The sequence below is a fragment of the Xiphophorus maculatus genome, chromosome 3, assembly GCF_002775205.1.
Source record: "Xiphophorus maculatus strain JP 163 A chromosome 3, X_maculatus-5.0-male, whole genome shotgun sequence".
NCBI classification, from domain to species: domain Eukaryota; kingdom Metazoa; phylum Chordata; class Actinopteri; order Cyprinodontiformes; family Poeciliidae; genus Xiphophorus; species Xiphophorus maculatus.
This window is the reverse complement of record NC_036445.1, coordinates 19,343,050-19,359,114: the sequence shown is the minus strand read 5'-3', so window position 1 is coordinate 19,359,114 and position 16,065 is coordinate 19,343,050. Positions and strand designations below refer to the sequence as shown.

Genomic DNA, 16,065 nt, shown 5'->3' with positions numbered 1-16,065 from the left:
TGTTTATTAAATTTTGTTAATATCCCGAAGCCACTCGCTGTCTGTGCTGCGTCCACAGCCGAAAGACACCCCCCGTTCAATGCTGGACAACCTTCAGCACTCGTCTGCAGTGTTTCGGAGAGCTAAGCTGGGGTCTCCCAGGCTCTAAGTAATGGTGCAGTTATTGTAAAAAGAACATTAAATATTCAACAGAATGGATGTGCATAATAGGCAGATAGAGGCATTGGGTTTATGCAAGAAGAGGTGTGAGCATATTTTGTGTGAGCATACAGTAAGCTCTCTCCTTCATGTGCACACTTGTGGATGTTTATGTGGACAATCTGAGTATGTGTGTGTTGGTCTGCGTGTGTGGGTGGGTTTTGCACACTGGGTTTGCACCGATATGAAGGACCAGTGCAGGAGTCTCTAATTGAAAGGGATTTGAGGGATATGGTAGAAGTCAACGTGTTACGACATGCTGAGACTGGACACTGGTGGGCTGTTAAAACCAGCAGGAAGCTGAGAACCATCGATGTGTGTTTGCGTGCTCACATGTCCCTATTTGTGCCATTGCAGGAGAGTATGATCTGAGTAGGTTGCGCGTCTTTGTGCATGTGCAGGGTGGCGTTAAGGACCGGGTGTAGAGCTGAGAAAATGAGCAGCGCTCACACTCCTCTGACACTGACTGGGGGTGAAATCCCTCTGTATAACAAGGGAAACCATCTCCAGCAGGTAACAAGACTTCCTGGCATGAAGGAAAGAAAAGCAGTTGTGCAGAATATTCATGACAGACTAATGCTGGTGATGTTTCAGAAGCCTGCATAAAGTGTTGCATGTACTTTATGTCTACTACTGTAGAAGAAAGCATTAACATCCCAAAATCTTAACCTTCTTCATCTTTCATGTGTGTTTCCTTCCCAAGCAAAGATCTGCAGTCTGAATGCAGGATAATCAGCCACTATTGACCAAATATAACAGAGGGTTACTAAGTCTAACGACTAATAAAAGAATCTGACCACAGGAAGGCTGTTAAATTAAAAAAAAGGTGAATACACTCCGTCAGACCAACAAATAAATCTGTCAACTTTTTATTTCCTGTTAAGCCTATGGGTAGCGTTTTAAAATATGTAGACATCACACTTTGTATTAGTGTTCACTCTTTATTAATATTTTTTAAAATAATGTTTGTCTATTGTATGACCTTGTTTTTAGTCAGAGTTGAATGTTCAGTTGCTTTTGTACGTGAATTATTATTTTGAGAATAGATTAATACTTTTTAGTAAACATCCAATGTAAAAGCTGACAAAATCCAGAAAATGTGCTTTCTACAGCAATGCAGTCCAAAATTAAGCTACTGCTAATACACCAATTAATCTGAGAGTTTAAATTCAAGTGATTATTTGTTGTTCAAACCCTCCTTATGTTGCTGTCCATCTCTGAATCTTCTTAGCCAGCAAAAGCAGTACAAGGAAAAGCTATCACAAGCAGAAGGGGGATTACAACTTTTACATTTTCCTGTGGTTATGCCGTTTTTCTCATTTCTTATTTGTCAAATCATAAACAAAATAACAATAAAACAAACATTTCCGAATATTGCAAATGAGAGCTTGAAACCAAAAATCTACAAACTGCAGTCGAGAAGGTTCGCTAAGTAGCATGGGGAACGAACATGATGGAATAACTCCCTCAGAGCTGAGAGTTTAGGTTTCTTTTTTTTGTTCCTGATTTATCACATGCCTCAAAACTAAGAACACTCGCCTTTTCTGATCTATAAAAGCATCAACCAACATCAGTTACAGAACCTCTTAATAAAGCAACCCATGAATGTGCCAAATACAAGATTTCCTCCACAAACAGGAAAGTACAGGATGGCTCCTGCATTCCTCTTGAAACCCTGTCTCTGTCTTGCCATTATGCAGGGCAGTAAAAAAAGGTTTTTGACAACATAACCCAAATAAATACAAAAAGCTGTTTTAAAATACTGATGGAACAACTATCCAGACCAGCATAATTTAAATGAAAACAGAAGTACAGTATACCCCTAAACCCAATAACTGGTTGTACCGCTTTTGATAACCTGAACTAACATCAAGCACTTGCAATAACTGGCAATGTGTTTCTTATAAAATTAAAATTTAATCAAACCACATTAGGTAGTTTTTGAATGGCCTACTTAAGGTTAGTCTGCAGCATCTTAATTGGATTCAAGTCTGAACTTTCAATAGCCTTTATTTTAGTTTTTTCTCTCTTTTTTGAGCCATTCAGAAGTGAACTTAATGGTGTCCTTTAGATCATTGTCCTGCAGCATAATTAAAGTATGCTTGAGTTTAAGGTCATGAACTGGCATTCTCCTTCAGGATTATCTGGCTGAGAGTAGAGTTTATGGGTCCATCAAATAGCCACTTGCCTCAGTATTGCAGCATCAAAGCAGCTCCTGACCACCACACTACCACCGCTGTGTTTCACTTTCAATATGATTTTCTTATTTTTACACCAGACGGGTCAGCTTATAGTTGAGAGTGTCCCAAGGTTATTCTGAGTTATCTAAGCTGCTGGAGGAAAAACTGACCACTTGTCTGATCACTCACTACATTCTCCTTCTTCTCTCCAGTTTGCATTATTTGCTGTTTTGTTCGACTTTTAGCTGTATGTTTTCCCTCAGTTTTTTACTCTTCATAGAAGCTCCATCTGGCTTGTTGTTCTGCTTAGCAGTGGTACCTTCCTGGAGGGGGACATCGTCTGCTGCCAACAACTAAACGTTCTCCTTCTGTTATTAACATTTTACTTTTCTTCAGTATAAAAAGTGCTCCAAGATCAGTGCTTCAGTTTCTTTTTTGTATATCTACCCTGCCTTCTGAAATTCCCAGGTAAAACTGAGCTGAAATTATATAATTTAACAAGTGGGGATGATTGCATTTTCTCAAGTAGGGTCAAGATGGTTGGGACAGAATATTACAATGTCTTTCATGATCTGAAATACTGAACTACAGCATAAAAGCAAAAGAAGAATAAATCTTTAGGATGACAAATGCTTTTTTTATAGCACAGTATGCACCACCTGTTGCTGTCAAATGTGTGCTACATTTCCTGTCTCATGTTTTCCGTGCTACTCCTGTGCCTGCTACAACATTCACAAAGAAGCAGCAGTGGTAGAGAAGTGTTTACTTCCACAGCATCACAGAGGTGTGTACAATGTGGGAAAAAGCCTCTGTGTCACCCAAACAAAGCTGATGTCTCACCCTGCATGGCGCTTTACAATAACAATGTCATCGGCATATTTACTGACATTTTGAAGCATGGGCAGAAAAGAGCCATGTTTCATGGTGAAATTTTCATGAGAGTCATTCTGCAAGAAGTAGGTGGCACTAAAATTTGAGGATTTTGATTTGATTTATGGGCTGAATGCTCATGATTGAGAACACCAAGTAATGTCTCCGCTTCATAAAATTATCTGTAATCATTTAAAACAAGTGTTTCTTTTGTTTGTTTGTTTTTTAGAAAGAACACACCCTTTAAACACTCTTCTTGTCAGTCATCTATCACGTCAGTCTGAAGGCTGTCCAACAGAAATTGTGTTTTTTGTTTTATTTAAACATTTTAATAACCTGTAATATTAACAGGGAAACTTCTCCATAGTGAGTTAAATTTTTAGTTAGGATCCACTGTATTTCCCAGCAGTTTTTAGATGAGAACAAATCTGATTAGGGTTAGACATAAATGGGAATAACGTTTTTATTTCCTTTTTGTCTTGGATTCCAAACTATCTTTATTAAAAATCCTGCTGCACATTTTCTTTATTTTCTTTTTTAACCTGTTTTTAATGTCTTTAGTTTGTATGATTCTGCCAAAGATTGTAAGCTATAGGTGAAACTGAAAGGAAGTTGACCGGTAATCATAGAATTTTAAGTGAAAGTGTTTCAGAAAGAAAACAGGAAAACAGACATGGAGCAGCAGCAGCAAGATAACAAGAGCATCAAGTCGAACCAAGTACAGTTAAACGGTCAGCAAAATTCCTCTCCCTTCTGCCTTAGGGCCCTGACAGCCAGAGTGAACTTTACATGAACATTAAACCTTAGATCCTGCCTGTCCTCCCTGCTCGCCCCAAGCGCTTTTTTTCAGATGCCAATGCAGAATAGCTCTTTTCTTCAAGCTTACTCAGAGCAATCAACACTCTGATGTTGGTTAAAACAGGAAGAAAAAAGAACACATATATTTGTACTTTCTCACTTTCAAAGTGGAGACGAAGTTGTAGTTGGGAATATCATCAAAATAATGAGGGATTTTGCTTTAAAATAAACACAATGAAATTTTTTCATTGTTGATTCATTATAATGTAAGGAAATAATAGCGTACTATCCATGTGAGCAAATATATGAATTCAACAATTAAATAATTATATCTCTGCCACTTTACAGATTCACACAGAAAACTGTTGCTATACCAATCATAAAAACTATGTGGTGCAAACCCCTTCCTCATATGTTGATGATCATTGCATGGTTATAAATAAAGAACTGATTTAATGTCCTTACATCTTCCCAGCCTCTTCCAGGTGTCCAAGAGATGACGTCCAAGAAAGGGTTGGCCAGGTAACCGTCGCTATTGAAGGAATAGTCTCGACCACCAAGCGTTATGTTGCTGAAATACCTGCATGTTATTCAGAGAGAAGTGGAAGACACAGTGAGGTAGTAGAAATCTTTTACAATACACAAGGGATGTTAAGTTTTAACTCAGTGCCTGACACCTGGTGTTGTAGTACTGTACTGATTTTGGCATTTGCATCCACAGTAAGCTGTGCAACCATGCTTCTTTTGCATGTTTTTCAAAACTGTGAGGTTGATTCACAAAGTTATTAGCTGTTAGCTAGTAGTACTAACTGTTAGCTAAGCCTGAGTTTACACATGCTACCAATTCCAAAACTAGAAGGAAACAAAAATATTCTCCAAAAATAGCTTTTCAAAGCAAACAGTTTTTCTCTTAAAAGTGACATATTGCAAGTATTTAGGGGAAAACCCATCCAATTTTATGTATATTTATGTGAATCACAACAAGAGCAAATAATGTCTCATTCTTGTGAATGAGGCATTTTTTGCTTGCTACTCAGACGAAACTTTAATTTTTCATTCATTAACACAGATTTTTATAAAATACCAGACTGGAATTCTGGCTCATTATTAATTTTTGCCAAAACACACAATGTTAAACCAACTTTTTTTGTTTGGTTGTTGTGTTTTCTTTAAGTGAAGGGCAGAATCAAAAATCTCAATGTATTTTCTACAACAGAGCGCCTGTCACATTCTTTACTTGTTTGATGCTAAACCACAGAAGCTCTGTGATGACAGTCTGGGATTTTCTGTTAATCAAATCTACAGACAAATGATCAGACACACTAAACTGTCAGGATCTTTGAAGTCAAACAATTGCTGCTCTCTGCATAGGCTTCAACCTCTATAGTGAGTGATAATCACAGGACAGAACTTCAAATGTTATTTCCAAATAAATAAAATAAATAAAAGAGAAAACTGAAAGCTTTTTTTTTTTAGTTGACAAAGAGCTTGAGCTTGTAGTTACAGACAGTGAACAGTAGGTAGCAGTGCAAAAAAATGGAAATGAAAACAGCTTTCTATTCTTGTTCCTGGACATAGTTTACAAACAAACACAGAAGAATCCATTAATCATTTCAACATAATTTCCTCACTGTTTGTGCTCTGCTTCATTTACAAAAATGACTGCAAATATACAAAGTAATTACCCGTTTGAGCCAATTTGAGCAACCAGGTTCCCTAATATCATGTATGATACACTTGCAGTGCATACCTAATGTAAGATTAAACAATACTAAAAATAATCCAGGTTGATAACGAGGGCCACTTGTGCAACCTGTTACAGTCTGTTGCTATGTGTTTGTACAGCCTATAAGGAATATATTAAAAGCCCCTCATTAATATACATGAGACATGGTCCGCTTGCTACAGATGCTACGGTAATTTTGCCTACTCACAACTACACACACCAACATCATCTATTTTGCATGGATGATAGCCAGCCCCAAATTCAGATATCCCCTGTGTGCCTGCTCCCTGACACTGAATCTACTAATTCCACCCATATATCTCCCGGCTAATTCTGGCCATGAACCAAATATCCTCTCTGAAAAATTTCACCTTATGCCACCTCTATTTTTGTTTCCTCCTATTTAACATATTTAGTCTGGTGCCTGTAAGCTATCTTTCACATTGAATTGCAAAAGCATTCAGCCACCTTAAACTGTTTTGCCTTTTATCACAAAGTTCAACATGTTTTGCTGGGATTTTATTTGAAGGAGCCATAAAAAGTGGCACATATTTGCAAAGTGACAGATAATGCTTCATGTTTTTTTTTTGTTTTTTTTTACAAATGAATATCTGAAATGGGTAGTGTGTGTTCGTATGATACCCTTAAATGAAATAGAGTATAAATAATTGCCACCTGTCACTAATTAGTAAATAGGGTTAATCTATTCATTATTTATCTAAGCATATATGCAGCTACTCTAAGAAGGAAACAGATGTTTGTAGAGAAGATTAATAAACAAATAGCATCAAAACGTTCAAGCCATATTGCAGACAGGTCAGTTCATACTTTCCATTGCAGTTGCTGCTCTAAGTCTTAACAGTATGTCCTGAAACTTTTAGGTGTGTTCCCTAGTTTTACACACCTGAATCAAATAGCTGAATTACTTCCTCAGCATGTTAAGTCCTTCATCTGGGTTTTTTGGATCTGACAAAGCAGATCAGGTTGGATTGTGATAAATGCACTTGAGAAATAAAGGAATAAACCGTCACAATGCTGCCTATTTTGTCCAAATGACAGTGGGTTTGCTGAAGCAGGTGTATGATGGAGTCTTCAACTCCAACTCCCTGGTGTTAAGCAAACTGCAGGGAGTCCTGATGCTTACAGAGTCTCTGCAGGACCTTCAAGGTGAGGGATGTCGTGGATGACTGACGAGTGCTTCACGGATTAATGCTGTGTTTGTCTGGCCTGTTTAGATCCACCTGATTTGGTTGGTTTGCAAATGTGTAATACTTTTTTCCAAGTGTGAAATACTCAAAGCTAGATATTGTTTTATACTCTTGTCCTACTTTAAGCATCACTGCAATTTCCTGTCCAATTATGCCGCATTTTTATTGGTCTGTCACATGGGTCTCAAACTCCAAACCTCTTGGACAATTTTAAGATATGTTAAAGGTCCAAAACATCTACCACAAATGGTTAAACTGGCCCCTCAGCATGCAAGCAACTTCTGCAGATTTATGAAAAAAAACCCAAATTTTTTAAATTCAAGTGTGTCAAGATACTGTATACGTCTAAAATTTTTTACCTCTAGTCCATAAAATACTACTGTAACGCGATACAATGTGAAAAGATTCAAGGGATAGAAAAGTTTTATAAATCACCTGATATTAGGTCATTTATTGAAAACATCCTGTTTTACCTCATCCTGCTTCGCAGCCTCTGGGTCTGATTGGCATCTGTCATGCATGTGGTGACAAAGTTTGGCCCGCCCGTGCTTCCATATTCCTTGCGCATTGCCACCGCTCCGTGAGTGAGCACAGACACACCCCGAGCGATCCTTCGGCGAGGCTCGTCCCTCCAACCCTGGGGCCGAACGGCGAATAGCGCCCGAGGCAAGCTCTCCATGCCCAGACCCGAGAGAGCGGGGCCCACGGCGAACCACATGTGCGAGGCCCCGGCCTGACCAGCGGCCCAGGCGGCACGGAAGACCAGCTCAGCCTCCTCCTGAGAGCAGTACAGCAGGCGGACCTGGAGGAGAGAAGGGAGGCAGGGAGGGAACGGGAAAGGGGGAAGACACACACACACATACACTCCAGTGAGATAAGGAGGGGAAAGGGAAGACATGGAGTAAGACAGAGGGAGGGAGAAGCAGGGAGACAAATAAAGAAGCGGAGAGGAAGATGAAGATGGAAAGAAAAAGCCATATCAACCAATAACAAGAATGCTGCAGGAGGTATAAGGAGAGATAGCGGTAAGGCGATGTGATAAGGTTTATGGAAGTCGAGTGTATGACTTCAAATGAAAAGCGCGCACACACAAGTAAGTCTGACTGTGTGGCTGTGTTTGCCAACCTTAAGGTATGAGAGGCAATAGAGGTCAGTGCCTAATGAGCTTAGACCTGATGAAACAAGTTACAGTAATGAATAATAAAAACTGGATCAAAACAAGAAAGGGAAAATGAAACGAGTGGGGGAGCAAAGAAATATGAGTGGAAAAGAAAAGACAGTGAAAAGACTAATAAGCACATGAGAGGGCAGGATGAAGGGAGAAGAGGTTAAACTGTAAAATATGTTTTTAAAAGCACATTGGAGGAGAGACCTGTGGACAACAGAGGCAAAAGGAGCAAAATGAGCAGATTGAGGGAAGAAGTCAGAGATGGGAATACCACTCCTTAGAGATCAGAAAGGGGAGATGGGGGTAGTGGAGAAAAGCAAAGGAATGCATATTTTTGTGAAATCAGCGCCTGGAGAAATAGCAAATATTTGTAACAGAAAAGGGAGGAATGATTGAGGTCTGGAGCTAAAGAGAGAAAAAATATTAAGAGGCAATAGAAAGACTATACTGTCTGTCTCTCTTCATCTCTCCAGCAGAGAGATCATCCAGCATCCAGAAGGTTAAAGGAAACAGACAGAAATATGGAGCTGTGGAGAGAGATGGAAAACCACAGCAAAACTAAATGCTATATCCTTACAAGTCTTCCAAGTCTGAGTCAAGTCTTTAATGTGCTGGTCTGAGTCAAATTTCATGTCTTTCAGGGGCAATTTCAAGTCAAATCCCAAAACACTTTCTGGCAAATTCAGCTTAGGTTTTCAAATTTTAACTGTGAAGTCTTTGAAGGGCAAGTCCAAATCAAGTCACTTCCAATGTTGCACCCCAACTCCAGGGCAAAACTCAACGTCCTAATAAGTGAAATAAATATAGGCAGACATCCAGTCTGCCTATATTTCTTTATATATATATATATATATATATATATATATATATATATATATATATATATATATATAGCCTATATATATGTTACAAGGCTGTATATTTTCAATTCAAATTATGTATTCTATTTTAACACATCTGTTTTAAAAAAATTTTTTTTTGATTGTTTGTACAGACAAATGCTTTAATACTTGTTATTTAATAAAAAAGTTAATACTATCTTTGAAGAACTGTTTGGTCTTTGTGTTGTCATAGTCAACACTTGTGTTCACATTATCCACTGCTTCATGTTTAGAGGCTTTCCTCCTCCTCAAACTGAGTCTGAGCATTTGCTTGATATAAATATGCATTTACAACTGTTGTTGACGAACGTAAGCAGTAAATATTTTCACAACAAATCACACTATAAATTGCAACATAAAGAGCGGCGTGATGCAGTGCATGAATGAGAGAATGAAGAGTTTTATAACAGAAACTTCTTTCCTTTTGACAAGACTTCTTTGCAATGACATTAGTATAAAAATGTTAAATTAACATGTAAGAGATTAAGTTGGGTCTATTTTGTTCTTAAACAACCAAAAGTAATTTATTGCAGTTATTGTGATCAGTTTGAAAAATATCTGTGCGGTTATTCTTGTGAATCCACAGCTAACAGATTATCAATTAATTGTACATAGCAAACAGCTGAAATATATGTTTCATCTGTGAGAGCTGCTGTGTGAGGCTTCTACACACTTGATTCCTAGACCATATGCTGTAGTCATGTCTCAAATGTTTATACTGCTAGTAAAGTCAAATCTCACGTCTTTTTTAGCAGCTTAGACGTTATTTGAGCTTAAAGAGGAACGCACATCAGGAGTGCAAGTTGACATGCACGAGCTGGAGCCTTTAACACAATTCAGAAGCACCTTGCTGAAATGTATGAAAAAACAGAGATTACTGCACTTCATTCATAGACAGTTTTGTCAGAAAAACATCAATGCCATTGAAGAAAACAGGTTTGAAAAGGAACATCAACTGGTGACCACACACTACCACGGTGGGTTCTTTATTTTTAAAATAAGACATTTTTGATGCCTCCCAGGTGCATTTCCCTTAAGCTTGAGACTTGAGTCATAATCTCTGCTATATGATGAGAAATACCCAAAGGGACAAAGGGAGGAAGACATGAAAAATATGGAGTGATAGAAAATAAAGCAAAGGAGGACCGAAGGACAAAAAGAGAAAGACGGCTCTTTCAAGCACTGGAAGGTAGCCGGTCAGGGATACAGATGGAAAGCACTTTCTGAGAATTGTGCCTTCATTGAATTTTGAACTGTAATGGCTTGGCAAAACAATTCTGCCTGTGTGCCAATAAACCTCCAGTGAATTAGGCATGGACCGAGAGTGACAGAGTGAGAGGAGAGAGGAGGGAAAAAGAGGGCGAGAGACAGGAAGAAAGAAGAGACAGAAGGCAGGAACGAAGGAGAGAAATCAGACTTATAAACAGACACACACACTACCGAAAAATGGGGAATAGAGAAAGATGGGGACACAAGGAAAAACAAGAAATACAAACAAGGCAGACACTGGAAGAGAAAACGGAACATAGATAGTGGAGAAATTGAGAAGAAACTGAGCCACAGACCTTCATCAGGTCATTTACAATGTAGAAGACATTACAAAAACCGCAGCACAGAGAGCAGGAGCATGAGAAACAAATATATGCAGCATCACTACTCCATCAAAAGCATCGTAAGCCCAGTAGGAGGAGAATGGCTGTGAAAGGCAAGTAGTTTCCATAGTTAGGTCTTTGTATGGTCAAATCACTGCAGGCATTATGTCGTTTAAACAACGATCTGGCAGAGCGGAGCCTAAGAAATCCAATACACGTGCACATACCTACTAACAAAAACAAGCAGAGATGCAGTGGCCATGCCGGGACATTAGCGATGACATTGAGACCCAGACTAAACCAAGCCAACAGAGAGCAGAGCCTGTGGCAGGGAAGACATGCAGTGTATATGGAGTGGACTGGAGGAATGAAAGATGGCCATGCTGAGATAAAGGTGCAAAGCAAAGCAGCTGAGGTTACTGAGGCTTGTCTCTAGGCAAAGAAATGCAGGAGAGGGAGCCAGCGAGGTAAGATGAGAGAGGAGGGGGGGTTATGAGAAGAAAAGCACAAAAACAGACAATGTAACTGAAAATTTGAACAGCGGGATCAAGGGGAGTGAGAGTGGAAGCTAGTTTGTGGTCAAAACAATAACAAATAAAGGAATTTAGGGGAAAAGAAGTTGTTTGTGGGTGAAAAGGAAGCAGCAATACAAGTGTGAAAGAAGAAGGGGAGGAGAGTACAAGCAAGCATAAAGTCTAAAGGAGTGAAAGATTGCAGGAGTAGAAACCAAAACCCCAAATCATTCTGATCACATTTTATCAATAATTTACTTGCATGGGTCAGTTTGGATTACATTTACCGTTCCGAATTAACTTAGAAAATAAAGTCAGACAAAATGAAATTTTGATGTCAAAGTATCAGTTTAGTAATTTCAACAGTGATGTGTTTTTTTATCTTATTAGTTGAACACATGAGCTAAATATGTGCATGTCACAAAAAATGTGCATGTCAGGAAGGCCAGAAAAAAATATTTTTAGTTATATTTATAGTTCTTGAGGGACAATCAGAATTAGTGGGTCAAACATTTAACCCTCTCACGGTCTTAGTGTATTGCAGATTTCATGGTTGTACAACGGGGAAGCAATATGGGTGTCCCATCGGCCTGTCAGTTCACAAAAACATGGGGGAAAAAAACATCGTAAAAGCGCATACAGGGTCAGTGCGACCCCACTGGGACCGTGTTCAGGGTAAAAATCTCACACAGGGTCCACTGACCCTTCTTAGGATGAAGAGAGGGTTAAAAAATCCTGAGATATGAAATGGATTTCAAGGTTCTCTGAAACGTGCATCTGAACCTTTAATTCAAAGTCAAAAACGTAAATAAAATGTTTTAGCCAATCTTTCAACAGCTGTTGTTAACACTAATAGAGAAAAAATAAGCTTTTATTTCTGGAGTTATTTTAATCTTTCGGAAAATCCGAAATTCTAAATCATATCTGTGAAACCTTGCGAGTGTCTCCTCAAACCTAACCCCCCATGTTTTTGTCACATCACATCAGGTCAGAGGTTATGAGATTAAGATCATGTCTCAAAATAATGTATTTTATTTAAGCCACTTTCATTCATCTTTCTTCATTTGTATCTTTTGCAGGTCAAAACTGACAAGAGAGAACCAGCTTGTGAAATACCGGTATACACCAAATGTTTTTTTTTTCAGCTTTTAAACTTCCTTAAAGGGGAATCGGGGGAAAAATCAGACTGACTTGTGGTTTTGGTTGTTCTGTTGTTCCCTTCGTGCCATGGCAGATAAAAAGAGAAGAACAGAGGGATAGAGGAGAGAGGGGAGAGAGAGAGACGGAGAGGCAGAGGGAGAGACGAAGAAGGAAGGAAAAAGCTGGGAAGCCACCTGTCCGAAAGGGGGCCCCCAATGATTGTCGCAGCACTTCCTCCCCTTTCCTCCCTCTATTCCTCCTCCCTCCCCCCTGTCTCACCTGCGCCTCGTTCTCCTTCAGCAGCCTACGCGTGCGTGCACCCCCAGGATCGTCGGTCACGTTCAGGATAACAACACTCTTCTTCTCCCATCCGATGAACGAGCCGTCCGTCAGTCCCTCCACCACGGAAAGGAAGTCCTGGTAGCCATGGTGACGCGTGGACACCACAGAAAAGGCGGTCCAGTCGTACTCCTCCAGCACCTCGAAGATGACCTCTAACTGGAGCGCAGTGGAAGAGCTGAACTGGAGAAAGATGGAACCTGATTCCTGATTTGGGGAGGAAAGCAGCAGATGTGGTTAAGCGTGTTGATGCAAAATTGATCCTCTGTGTCACAACTGAGAAATTAAACACTTTGACTACAAGAGAGTACAATGCTCTGAGCTTCTATGTCCTTATGCACAATTAATCATGAGCATCATGAGGCTTTAAGTTTTGATGCAGCAGCAGCATTTGTGGAGCCGTAGGGCTAAAAAAGCCCAGGCTGTAGAGTAAAGTTTCCTCTGACGTTCAGATGAGAGTGTTTCTAAAACGTCAGCTCAGGTGGGGATGAGAATGAGCATTGAGGTACATCTTCAAAGGAAGTTTATCAAAGTGCTATAACTTAATTCCTCAAGAGTCGATGACTATTTTAAAACCACAAATAGGAAGCTCTTTGTTCCCCTTTTTTCGTATAGTGATGTAATATAACATGTTTACTCTGATACATACACAAATAAATTCACAAGAATGTACAGCACACACATGGCGTCCTTGTCCTCTCATGTACGCCTTCTTGTCTGCTCATTGCCTCCCTACCAGCGACATCAGAGGCGGTGTGACAGCCCCAGTTGGTGCCATTTACCGATCAAACAGCAAAGAGTTTTTGCACATCAGTGACACTGACCTTAAGCGTCTCCCTCCATCCTATTGGCACTCATTCTTCACACAGGGTGTACAAAATCTTATGAGTTTGTCAGCTGTTGTAACAACATGAGCAGTTCTTTCTTTACTTTGCTTCATTTTGTATGTAGTACACAATGGTCCCGATTCACCATCAACCTGCTTTTCCACTTCGAACTCATAAAAACTCTTAAACTTTCTAAGTTTATTGCAACGACAAGCACTGGGGCAACTTGATTCAAATTCAAGCACATATGTCACTGTCATATGTAAGCAGCAGTTATTTGTGAAAGAGATGCCGAGACGCAGCAGCTTGCAAGCACAAAAGATGAGTAGAAAACTATCTACCTCTTAACTTTTACTTTTCTTTTGCTTTACAGCCACTAATCTTATTATATTTCATTGGGACTTTATTTGATAGACCTAGAAAATTATTTTTTTACAAATAATAAAAAAGGTTTACAGGGTCATGAGCCATGGACCTCTGCATCTCCTCCAAAGAATCTATGGATCTCTTGGCTACTTGATCAATACTCTAGAATGTTGTTCAGCTCAAATTTATGAAATTTTATGTTCTTCTCAAAAATTCCCCAAATTATTTTGACCGTGGAAGTTTTGGGGTTTTGCAAAACATTGTGTGCAAGGTAAATTAATGAAATAAAAAAATAAAACATAGGATGTTTGGAAAAGCTGCATTGAAAAATTTAATCGTTTAACAGCATTTGAGAAAGTTTTTGAAAAAAGCTTAAAGTTTCATATGGGGGCTAATAATTTTGACCTGAAATAAAAATACAAACAGGTGGAGTAATTATTTCTGAAGGCAGTTTATGACAAATTTAGTACTCTTGAGAAAAAAAAAGTAGAAAATGTAAGTTGTTCTCCCATTTCAATATTATGCTCCACTTTGTTCTGACCCATCTCATGAAATCCCCATAAAATACATTCAGATTTTTGGCTCTTATGGTACAAAATGTGAGAAAGTTCATTGAATACTTTAGGAAGGCAATGTAATACCAGATGCAGAACAGATTTTGTGGCTTAGATCCAGAGTTTCTGAACACTTTATACACCTAATCTCACTAACTAAATGGCTTAGATGGAAAAAAAAACAACAACATTTGGAACAGCCACCTTTGTAATTGTCTGCATATGTCTCAGTAACACAAATTGCCTCTGGACTTTCCCAACCTCCCTTCTCCTACCTGTGGCATCCTCCCCAGCCCTGCTCCCCCGCCTACAGCCACTATAGGCAGTCCTGTTTGTGCAGAGACAAACTCCAGCATGGGGGCCAAGGGACCCCAAGCCGTCGGAGGGGGCCTCTCCTCTTCGTAAACCAGACCCTGCAGGGGCCTCGCCGCTAACAACTCACACAGCTGGGACAGCACCGTCTTAGGGCTGCTGTCATTCACCTGAGAGATGAAGGGAGGGATGAAGAAGGGGGAGAAAACAGGAGACAAGTAGAGTTGGCCATCCAGGACAGGGAGTGTTGACAGTGTGTCATTTATATTGAAGGTGTCTGTAGCATGTATGACATGTTTCACTAACAATACAAGATATAGTCAGGGAATGGAGGCTGACACCTGCTCATTCAGTGGGCCTTATACAACAGGAATGCGCTGCTCATTCAGCTCAATAAGTATGAATAATGGATTGTTATTCTCCACCTTGAAGAAAGTCTGAGTGAGCAGAGGACACAGTGTCTAACCTGAAGCCAGATGACGTTAGCAGAGCCCCACTGGGTGACCACGCTCTCCCCCAGGGAGCCGTATACCCGTCCGAAGCCGGGGTAGAGCACCCTTCCCCCCGGCCCCGCCACCGCTGCCTCCGCCTGCACCGTGGCACCGGCGTGGATCACGGCAATGTTGAAGTTCATCACGGCCCCTGCATCACGCTCCCGCGGGCTCGGCCGGAGCAGGAGGTGGGGGGATGCGTCCACCAGACCTGCCCACTCTGCCAGGACCAATAGGAGAGAGAGAGTAGGTATGGCGACCATGGCAACCTGCCGAGGGGGGGAGGCAGATATATATCGCACTTAGAGAGGGTGCCTGAAAACAGAGAAACAGCAAGGAGAAAAGAGAAATGAGGTAAACCATAGGAATAAATCAAGAGGAGAAAAGATTAAAGTCTTTCTTTTTATATGATGCCCAATACAGAGAACATCACATCAGAGAGAATAAAGATGTCTGAAGAAGGAAGCAGAAAGACACAGAAAGAGAGGTGTTCTCAGAGTTGGGAGGAAAAAACTGGTGAGAGATAGCATGCAGGCCAAATTGTATAAGAAATACTTAATCTAATTATGGGATAAAAAGGGTTAGCATTGGTTTGGCCAAAAAAAATGACAAGGAATATGGGAAAGCAGGATGTGTGTGTGCGTGTGGAGGGGAGCAGGGGCCAATGGAGGGACTGGAAGAAAGCAAGTCAGGGAGAAGATGAAATGGGTGCTATTTAGGCTGCAGGCTGAGAAACAACAATATGAGGAAAAATAGAAACAGGCTGTTAGAGTAAAAGAGGGGGAGGGATTTAATAGCAGACAGAGACAAAGATGGGGGCGGAAGTAGTTACTGTGCTGCATAAATGATAACAATTAAGATCACTTTAAACACATTCATCCTCACATAGAGACATGCATACAC

General features: G+C 40.1%; 1 protein-coding gene across 3 annotated transcripts in view; it reads right to left on the bottom strand.

Annotated features, from left to right (window-relative positions):
• The window catches only part of LOC102219807 (glutamate receptor ionotropic, NMDA 2D-like), an 88,484-nt gene that overhangs the window by 37,912 nt on the left and 34,507 nt on the right, over nt 1-16,065 (bottom strand). Inside the window, exons 2-6 of one of the 3 annotated variants that reach the window (XM_023330922.1) lie at nt 15,138-15,477; nt 14,635-14,841; nt 12,553-12,819; nt 7,454-7,782; nt 4,512-4,626 (exon numbers count right to left, since the gene is read on the bottom strand). In XM_023330922.1, the coding sequence (XP_023186690.1) occupies nt 4,512-4,626; nt 7,454-7,782; nt 12,553-12,819; nt 14,635-14,841; nt 15,138-15,425 (1,206 nt within the window). In that variant the 5' untranslated portion in view covers nt 15,426-15,477. The remainder of the gene's footprint in view (nt 1-4,511; nt 4,627-7,453; nt 7,783-12,552; nt 12,820-14,634; nt 14,842-15,137; nt 15,478-16,065) is intronic. The other 2 variants (XM_023330923.1, XM_023330924.1) reach the window with 2 other exon arrangements.